The following is an 11632-nucleotide window of genomic DNA, read 5'->3' on the forward strand; positions in this document are numbered from 1 at the left end:
TAGTCGGTATGGCGGACTACTACCTTCCCTCACTTGTGAACAAGACTTGAACTCCTCCACTTGGGGCAAGATCTCTTCCCCAACCCGGAGACGGCACTCCATCCTTTTCCGGGTGAGAACCATGGACTCGGAGGTGCTGATTCTAGTCCCAGTCGTATCCCAGTGAGAGTTAAAGATCCTGGTCAGATGAAGTCATCAGGACCACATCAGAGACCTAATCCTGCAGCCACCAAACCGGATCCCTTCAACAGCCTAAAATTCTGTCCATAAAAGTTCTGAAGAGGACCGGTGACAAAAGGTCCGACTTACTGCCGGCAACACCTTCCTGCGCTCACCTGTCTCCGTGGGACGACCGCAACCGGCTCCAGAGAGGTCTTCTTTTCAGGGCCACACCCTTCTGCCTCCCCCCATGCAGCCAGAACCAGGGGAGAAAATTCCCACAATATTGCAACAAATATTCACTCCAGTATTATTCTACAAATATACAAAACCCAAAACTGCGCCCCCTGCTGGAGCCCTCCAGTACTACAGTGGCTCTCATTAATGCTGGCATTACAACAACATGAGCGCCATGTATTACAAATGACTGCTGCCATTAACAATAAACATTGGTAAGAAATATAAAATGACAACTCAAGAGCGTACTTTGCTATTTACAATCACTTTATTTTACTAAATCGACATCCTGTCACACTGGCGGTACCTAAATCCTAGAATAGTTCCCAGACTGCACTATTGTATGAAGTACTTGAAAGCAATACTCAAATAAAAGTATCTGTTTTTGTTTCTGTCTCATTTATCTCTCCAGCTGTTGCTCCTTTATCTCGTCTTAACTCTCTTGCAGCCTCTTTTTGCACCGCTCTCCAAAACCCGAACAATGGAATTGATCAACTTGCCTCTCAATAAAATTGACAAGATCTCGGGTTTGGGGGAACCTGTTTGTCCCGGCGGAACATTTTCTTTCATTTCATTTCATTTCCTTTCCGGACTATGTCGCAAACTGGACAACATCTAGGAGAAGCCGTCTGCTCCGCAAAGCAAGGTTGCGATCAATTTGGAGAGAACCCGTCTGTCCCGACGGAACAAACAACGTTTGCTGCTCAACACACAACAAACTCTCGCATAGAGAGTTGTGTGCCTGGCGATTCACGTTGAAGACATCTACCTACTCAGAGTCCTGACACCAGGACTTCTGCTGATTGCCGTAATTCGGAAGATGCCGGCAGCTGTTTAAGGTACCCCAAAGCTGCCACAAAGGTTTGAAGGACGGGCAGAGCTGTGGACACTCAGACTTTTGTCCTTTCCGGACTGTGTCGCAAACTGGACAACATCTAGGAGAAGCCGTCTGCTCCGCAAAGCAAGGTTGCGATCAATTTGGAGAGAACCCGTCTGTCCCGACGGAACAAACGTTTGCTGCTTGACACACGACAAACTCTCGCGTGGAGAGTTGTGTGCCTGGCGATTCACGTTGAAGACATCTACCTACTCAGAGTCCTGACACCAGGACTTCTGCTGATTGCCGTAATTCGGAAGATGCCGGCAGCTGTTTAAGGTACCCCAAAGCTGACACAAATGTTTGATGGACAAGCAGAGCTGTGGACACTCTGGACAATATCTAGGAGAAGCCGTCTGCTCTGCAAAGCAAGGTTGCGATAAATTTGCAGGGTACCCGTCTGTCCCAACCGAACGTTTGCTGCTAGACACACGACGAACTCTCAGGAGAAGTGGAGGGTTGCATGTCTGGGGATTCACGTTGAAGACATCTACCTACTCAGGATCCTGACACCAGGACTTCCGCTGATTGGCGTAGGCGTAGGCGTCGTCCACTAATTGGGACGATTCCGGCCGCCGTTCAAATGATCGAAAGACGGGCAGAGCTGTGGACACTCAAGCTTTTGTCCTTTCCGGACTACGTCGCAAACTGGACAACATCTAGGAGAAGCCGTCTGCTCTGCAAAGCAAGGTTGCGACCAATTTGAGGGCCGGAAATGGACAATTTTGTTTCACTTGCCTCCCACGTTCTCGTCTAGTTTTGGTCTTGCTCACACCTTTGTCGCATCTAGAACAACAACACAACCCAAACTGCGGGTTAATATTTCTACTTTGTCTTTTCCTAGAGCCTGGCGTGGGTTTGGGGATCGGAGTTTGTTTCCTCACGCCAGAGAACTCCTCCCCAGGGATTTACATCCATAACCTGGCCCTGGGCTCTGTGGCCAAGATGGACGGCAGACTCAGGTGAGGACGAGAAAATGGAGTTTGTAGTAGTATTGTTGTTATTATACCATGTTTTCTCTTTAGTTTAGTACTTGATAGTCAATACCTAAACATATTAATGTATAAATATCGCTAAATAATTAGAATTATGTTTAAAACATTAAAGAATATGAATATGAATATGAATCATGAATTAAATGTAGTTGTTGGTAGATGACGCGTCATTGAGTGTGTGGCACACTCAATAGCTGTAATGTGTTGCTGTTTTCATATTGTCATATACAAACACCGTATTTTCCAGACTATAGAGTGCACCGGTATATAAGCCACACCCACTAAATCTTAAATGAATTGCAGATATATACTTTGTGAAATTAGTTATTTACACAGAAATATTCTGTAAATGTTTACTGACATACCTTAATTGTTTCCAAACGGTGTCTGTAACACGGTAGTAAAACGGCTGATCAAACAAAACAGAATTCATGGTCATGGACCCACTAGCTGCGCAAGCTAGCTCTCCAATCAGCTAAACAGACTCAATCACTCCATGGTGACGTTTTGGTGAATTTGTGAAAGTGAAACAATACAAAAAGAATGCCATTGTAAGTTAATAATGCTAACACAGACACTCGTTAACCTGTTAGCATATTAGCTAATGCTAACGATGCTAGCTTGATTACATTCTGATAGCAGGTACAAATATGCATGAAAACACTCCTGCAAACATCACACATGGGACGATTTAGAAGTAAGAATTGTTTTAGTTATATTGTAAAATAATCTGGATGCGTAGTAATGCTGTGGACGGCGAGAAGACGAAACAGCACTTCTGCTTACGGTTCAAAGGCCTAAACGGGCAGACACTGCAGCACCTACAGTGATGGAACTCGTCCAAAAGTTTGTGCTATAGTACCAACAATAAAACACCTTCTCAGTGTATTGTCTGGAATTTAATGTGTGTGTGTATAGATATGTATATGTGTGTGTTTGTGTGTATACATATATATACATATATATATATATATATATATATATATATATATATATATATATATATATATATATGTATATGTATATGTATATATATATATATATATATATATATATATATATATATATGTGTGTGTGTATATATATATATATATATATATGTATGTATGTGTGGGAAAAAATCACAAGACTATTTCATCTCTACAAGCCTGTTTCATGAGGGGTTTACTCAATTCTCAAAAAAAAAAAAAAAAATCTCCTGAGGATTGAGGAAACCCCTCATGAAACAGGCTTGTAGAGATGAAATAGTCTTGTGATTTTTTTCCCACACATACATATTACGCTCTACCACGGTATCGAGCACTATTTTTTTTGATAATCTAATTAAGACATATATATATATATATATATATATATATATATATATATATATATATATATATATATATATATATATATATATATATATATATATATATATATATATATATATATATATATATATATACACACATATATATATATATATACATATATATATTTACACATTTATGTATATATGAATGTACAGTATATATATTATTTGTGTATGTATATATATATATATATATATATATATATATATATATATATATATATATATATATATATATATATATATATATATATATATATATATATATATATATATATATATATGTGTGTGTGTATTTATATATACGTGTGTGTATTTATATATACTGTACGTGTATGTGTGTGTGTGTGTATAAATGTATGTGTGTGTGTATAAATATGTGTGTATACTGTATATATACACACATATACATATATATGTATATATACATATGTGTGTATATGTATGTACAGTATATAGTACAGTATATATATATTGTGTGTATGTTAATGTCTGTGTGTATGTATATATATATACACACATATATTTGTATATGTGTGTGTATATATACACACATATATACATATATATGTATATGTACATATATGTGTGTATATGTATGTACAGTATATATATTGTGTGTATACTGTATATATGTGTATGTGTATATATATAATGTGTGTATTTATATATACGTGTATATATGTGTGTGTGTGTATATATGTGTGTATAAATATGTATGTGTGTGTGTATATATATACACATATATGTATATGTGTGTGTATATATATACATATATATGTATATATACATATATGTGTATGTGTATGTACAGTATATATATTGTGTGTATGTTAATGTGTGTGTATATATATATACACACATATATTTGTACATGTGTGTATATATATATATATATAGATATATATATATATATATATATATATATATATATATATATATCTATATATATATATATATACATATATACATATATATGTACATAAATATGTGTATATGTATGCACAGTATATATATTGTGTGTGTATATATATATATATGTATATAGTGTATATATATATATTTGTGTGTGTGTGTGTATATATATATAATATATATATATATATAGTGTATATATATTTGTGTGTGTGTGTGTGTATATACATATATATGTATGTATGCATGTAAATATGAATAAATGTGTATATGTATGTAAATATGTATATATTAGTATGTATGCATATACTTGCTTCGATCACCTGTTGTTTTTTTAAAGCGACACAAGCGTGACTACTGGACTGAGGTCTAAAAAGAGAGTTGATGTCACTTTCCAGTCGGGGCGATCAGATCCTGGAGGTGGACGCTGTCAACCTTCGCTTTGCGGCGCTCAGTGAGGCCTACGCCACCCTCAGTGAATGTGGTCCTGGTCCGGTCAGCCTCATCATTAGTCGCCACCCAAATCCCAGGGTAAGCTTCCTTCCACTTTGTACACCAGAAACACTCAGATCTTTAGGTTTACACTTACAAATTTAGCTAAGAAAAAAGCCAGCATAAAACATTAGCATGTTCATGTTCGCATAGGACATAGGACATGTTAGTGTACTTTTAAAATAGCGCCAAGTATCAAAATTAATAATTTTTAGTAGTATTAGCTAAAAAGCCAGGATAAAATGTTAGCATCCTAACATCACTATGCTAATGTAAGAGACATTAGCATACTTCCAAGATGGTACCAAGTATCAAAATCTATCATTTTTAAGTGTAAACATACAAAATTAGCTGAAAAGCTAGCATAAAACCTTAGCATGCTAACACTAGCATGCTGATATACGAGACGTTAGCATACTTTTAAGATGACACCAAGCATCAAAATCTATAATTTTTAGGTATAAACATACAAAATTAGCTGAAAAGCTAGCATAAAACGTTAGCATGCTAACATTACCATGCTAATATAAGAGACAATAGCATTCTTTCAAGTGGAAAACCAAGCATCAAATTCATGATTTTAGGTTTAAACATACAAATTTAGCTAAAAAGCTAGCATAAATCATTAGCATGCTCACGTTTGCATGATGACATAGGACAGCTTAGCGTACTTCTAAAATAGCGCCAAGTATCAAAATCCATCATTTTGGAGTTTAAACATACAAAATTAGCTAAAAAGCTAGGATAAAATGTTAGAATGCTAACGGCACTATGCTAATACAAGAGACATTAGCATACTTCTAAGATGGCGCCAAGTATCAAAATCTATAATTCTTAGGTATAAACATACAAACTTAACTGAAAAGCTAGCATAAAACATTAGCATGCTAACATTAGCATGCTGATATAAGAGACGTAAGCATACTTCCAAGATGGCGCCAAGTGTCAAAATCTATCATTTTTGATACAAACATAATTAATAAGTACAGACCTAACTGCTTGGCATCTCTGCCTGTCGCACCTCCTCCAGTGCACTTCGAGGTCAGCTGCAGGGTCGTCAGCTGGTGCCACCGCTCACTGATGTTTCGCCCCCAAGCCAGGACACCTCGCGGTGGGGGGGGCAGTGGCTAAGCTGGGACGTCTCCCTGCGCCACTCCCTGCAACTGACCTCAATGGGGTGTTGAGCCCCAAGTGTTGTCCCTCCTTCTTAGCCACATCCAGAAACTTGCCTCCTCTGCCAACTCCTTAATGGCCCTCCTCAGGCTGTAACCGGTCATTCCCGCCGCACGCAGGAGCCGGGTCGCAGAACCTCCTACGAAGCCCCTGCATCCGATCTCCACGGGGTGAATGGACACAGACCAGCCTCCCCCCTTGCAGTCCTCTGCCAGGTCGCTGTACTTTGACCGTTTGAACTCATGTGCTACTGGTATTCCCTCCTCCCATGGCACGGTTAGTTCAATGATGAGGACTTTCTTAGCAGCTGAGGACCACATCACAACGTCTGGTCTTAGCGTTGTCTGTATTACCTCAGTTGGGAAGACTAGCAGCTTGTCCAGGTCAGCGCGCATCTCCCAGCCCTTACCAGGGGTAAGCAGAAGTGATGATCTTCCCGCCTCTGTCTTCTGTCCTACCTCTCCTGGTTTGATGAAATTGATGTTTGGCCGATGGCGATCTGTGGCGTTGTTTGCCCCGACTCTGCATCTCTCCAACAGCTCTGCCAACTTCCTCAGCACCTGATTGTGTCGCCACCGGAAGCGCCCCTGCGTCAGCGCGACGTTGCAACCTGAAAGGATATGTTTGAGTCCTGCATTGTCTTTGCTGCACAGGGAGCACTTGCCCTCGCTTCCGAACCACTGGGCGAGGTTTCGAGGGCATGGCAGGGTGTCATACGCTGCCCTCACGAGGAAACTAAGCCGAGATTGGGGAGTTCGCCAGATGTCGGCCCATGTTATGACTCTTTTGATGGTATCCTCCCAGCGAGTCCATGCCCCCTGTTTTCCCTGGGATACGGCCTTGATCCAATACTGGTCTTGCGCCACTTGTGTGACCTCTTCCACCACCATGGCCTTCCTCTGCTGTCTCGTGGCTTTGGACCAGAACTGGACTGGTTGCCCCCATCCCAGTCCTGCCCCATCTCCTTGTACTTCAGCCTTGAGACAGCTTGGTCCACTTCCACCTGAGCCTTCCACTTTCGTCCAGTGCGGACAGTCTCTTGATCCCCTCAACTCCAGTACAAGGCCAGTCTTCTCCTGCCCGTAACCCAGATTGATTGACTTCAGAGGAAGTTGCAGAATGTTCTTGCCGAAAAGACCTATAACATATAAAATTAGCTAAAAACATTAGCTAAAATTAGCATGCTGATAAATGAGACGTTGACATACTTCCAAGATGGCACCAAGCATCAAAATCCATGATTTTTAGGTTAAAACAAACAAATTTAGCTAAAAAGCTAAATTAATTTTTAAGCTTAATCATACAAAATTAGCTAAAAAGCTAGGATAAAACATTAGCATGCTAACATTACTATGCTAATATAAGAGACATTAGCATACTTCTAAGAAGACTTAAAATTCATTACAATGCATGATGGGAAAAATACAAGACTCTCTCCAAACTTATCCATGTTTGGTGCATTTTAGCTGCTTGAAATATGTGAATATGACATGTTATTATGAATGTGACGGATACTACATTACAAAGAAAAAGGAATACTTCTCTACATACACATATATATATATATATATATATATATATACATACATACATATACGTACACTGTATGTATATACTGTGTGTGTGTTGTATATATATATATATATATATATATATATATATATATATATATATATATATATATATATATGTATGTATGTATATATATATATATATATATATATATGTATGTATATATATATATATATGTATGTATATATATATATATATATATATATATATATATATATATATATATATATATATATATATATATATATATATATATATATATATATATGCTAATGCTGTATATATATGACCATTATCAGTCAAAATGAGCCATTTTTTTTGTCAGGTATCCGAGCAGGAAATGGACCATTTCATAGCTCGATCCACACACAGGAACAAAATGAAGAACCGACACTCCTCCAATGCTTCAGGTTTGAAACGGGCCGGCTCTCTGTGTTGTGAAGACACACTTACCGACTTTTAAATGCAAACTTAGTTTAAAATTAAAAACAGTTAGCATGCTAACATGATGGCACCAAGTAAGGAAATCCATGTTTGTTAGGTTGGAATGTAAATAAATGATAAATGGGTTATACTTGCATAGCACTTTTCTACCTTCAAGGTACTCAAAGCGCTTTGACAGTATTTCCACATTTACCCATTCACACACACATTCACACACTGATGGCGGGAGCTGCCATGCAAGGCGCTAACCAGCAGCCATCAGGAGCAAGGGTGAAGTGTCTTGCCCAAGGACACAACGGACGTGACTAGGATGGTAGAAGGTGGGGACTGAACCCCAGTAATCAGCAACCCTCCGATTGCTGACACGGCCACTCTACCAACTTCGCCACGCCGTCCCCAAATGTACAGAATATGGTAAAATTCTAGCATAAAACATTAGCATGCTAACATTAACATTGTCAAATTTACAGAATATAGTAAAATGCTGGCATAAATCCTTAGCATGCTAACATTAACATGGTAAAATTTACAGAATATCGTAAAATGCTATCATAAAATATTAGCATGCTAACATTAGCATGGTCAAATTTACAGAATATAGTAAAATGATAACATAAAACATTAGCATGCTAGCATTAACATGGTAAAATTTACAGAATTTTGTAAAATGCTAGCATAAATCCTTAGCATGCTAACATTAACATGGTAAAATTTACAGAATATCGTAAAATGCTAGCATAAAATATTAACACGGTCAAATTTACAGAATATAGTAAAATTCTTGCATACCATGCTATAATTAACATGGTACAATTTACAGAATATAGTAAAATGCTTGCATAAATCATTAGCATGCTATCGTTAGCATGGTAAAATGTACAGAATATCGTAAAATGCTATCTTAAAATATTAAATTACTAACATTAGCATGGAACATAGAAAAATGTTAGCATAAATCCTTAGCATGCTAACATTAGCATGGTCAAATTTACAGAATTTAGTAAAATGCTAGCATAAAACATTAGCATGCTAACATTAGAATGGTCAAGTTTACAGAATGTAGTAAAATTGTAGCATAAAACATTAGCATGCTAACATTAACGTAGTACAATTTACAGAATATAGTAAAATGCTAGCATAAATCCTTAGCATGCTAACATTAACATGGTAAAATTTACCGAATATCGTAAAATGCTAGCATAAAACATTAGCATGCCAACATTAGCATGGTCAAGTTTACAGAATGTAGTAAAATTGTAGTATAAAACATTAGCATGCTAACATTAACATGGTACAATTTACAGAATATAGTATAATGCTAGCATAAATCATTAGCATGGTAGAAATGTACACTGTACAGAATTGACTATATTGTTAGCATAAAATCTTAGCGTGCTAATGTTAAAAAAATATATTTAGAATTCTAAAGGAAGAATGTACAGAATTGGCTATAATGTTAGCATAAAATATTAGCATTCTAACGTTAAAAATACATATGTACAATTTTAAAGGAAGAAATTACAGTATCTTTGCTCTTTTTGTTGTGCATGAAAAGGTTTTTGCTGCAAGAGTCCATCTGACAGCCCAGCAGAAGGACTTCATGCTCTCAGCTGGACCATGAAGAGGTTTCTGGACCCGGCCAGTCGAGTAAGTCATCAAGGAAAGAAATAATGACATCATTGAGTGATGGATGTCAAGTTCAGTGATCAGTGAGTGTGTGGCACACTCACTAGCTGTATTGACGCTGCAGTGACATATCACATAAAATGTTGTGGTGGGCCACATGAAACAATGCACCATATCACATAAAATGATGTGGTGGACCATGTAAAATAAAACGGCATATCACACAAAATGAAATGGCAGGCTACATGAAATGATGCGGCACTTCACATAAAATGATGTGGCAGGCTACATAAAATGAAGCGGCATATCACATAAAATGAAGTGGCGGGCTACATAAAATGATGCGGGCTACATAAAATGATGCGGCATACTACATAAAATGAAGTGGCGGGCTACATAAAATGATACGGCATACTACATAAAATGATGTGGCAGGCTACATAAAATGAAGCGGCATACTACATAAAATGAAGTGGCTGGCTACATAAAATGAAACGGCAGGCTACATTAAATGACGTGGCGGGCTACATAAAATGATGCGGCATACTACATAAAATGAAGCGGCATACTACATAAAATGAAGTGGCTGGCTACATAAAATAAATCGGCATATCAAATAAAATGATGTGGCAGGCCACATAAAATAAAGCAGCATATCGCATAAAATGAAGCAGCAGGCTACATAAACTGATTCGGTAGGCCACATAAGATAATGTGACAGACCCCATAAACTGATTTGGCGTGCCGCATAAAATAATGCGACAGGCCGCATAAATAATTGCGACGGTCCACTTAAAATAATGTCACAGACCACATAAAATAATGCGATAGGCTACATAAAATAATGCGACAGGCCACATAAAATAATGCGACAGGCCACGTAAAATAATGCGACAGGCCATATAAAATAATGCGACAAGCCATATAAAACAATGCGACAGGCCACATAAACTAATCTAGCGGGCCACGTAAAATAATGCGACAGGCCATGTAAAATAATGCGATAGGCCACATAAAATAATCCAGCAGACCATGTAAAATAATGCGACGGGCCACATAAAATAATACAATAGGCCACATAAAATAATCCAGCAGACTACACAAAATAATGCGATAGGCCACAAAAAATAATGCAATAGGCCACATAAAATATTCCAGCAGACTACACAAAATAATGCGATAGGCCACATAAAATAATGCGACCGGACACGTAAAATAATGTGACAGGCCACGTAAAATAATCCTGCAGGCCACATAAATAATGCGATAAACCACATAAAATAATCCAGCGGGCCACATAAAATAATGCGACAGGCCACGTAAAATAATGCGACAGGCCATATAAAATAATGCGACAAGCCATATAAAACAATGCGACAGGCCACATAAACTAATCTAGCGGGCCACGTAAAATAATGCGACAGGCCATGTAAAATAATGCGATAGGCCACATAAAATAATCTAGCAGACCATGTAAAATAATGCGACGGGCCACATAAAATAATACAATAGGCCAAATAAAATAATACAATAGGCCAAATAAAATAATCCAGCAGACTACACAAAATAATGCGATGGGCCACAAAAAATAATGCAATAGGCCACATAAAATATTCCAGCAGACTACACAAAATAATGCGATAGGCCACATAAAATAATGCGACAGGACACGTAAAATAATGTGACAGGCCACGTAAAATAATCCTGCAGGCCACATAAAATAATGCGATAAACCACATAAAATAATCCAGCGGGCCACATAAAATAATGCGACAGGCCACATAAATT

At 37.6% G+C, this 11632-nt stretch overlaps 1 protein-coding gene across 4 annotated transcripts in view; it reads left to right on the forward strand.

Annotated features, from left to right (window-relative positions):
• pdzd2 (PDZ domain containing 2) overlaps positions 1-11632 on the forward strand; it is a 138322-nt gene that overhangs the window by 92875 nt on the left and 33815 nt on the right. For all 4 annotated transcript variants that reach the window (XM_062025386.1, XM_062025387.1, XM_062025388.1 and 1 more), the window contains 4 exons: positions 2118-2235; positions 4936-5068; positions 8100-8184; positions 9774-9865. In XM_062025386.1, coding sequence (XP_061881370.1) covers positions 2118-2235; positions 4936-5068; positions 8100-8184; positions 9774-9865 — 428 coding nt within the window. The remainder of the gene's footprint in view (positions 1-2117; positions 2236-4935; positions 5069-8099; positions 8185-9773; positions 9866-11632) is intronic.

This window comes from Entelurus aequoreus, linkage group LG17 (assembly GCF_033978785.1).
Source record: "Entelurus aequoreus isolate RoL-2023_Sb linkage group LG17, RoL_Eaeq_v1.1, whole genome shotgun sequence".
NCBI classification, from domain to species: domain Eukaryota; kingdom Metazoa; phylum Chordata; class Actinopteri; order Syngnathiformes; family Syngnathidae; genus Entelurus; species Entelurus aequoreus.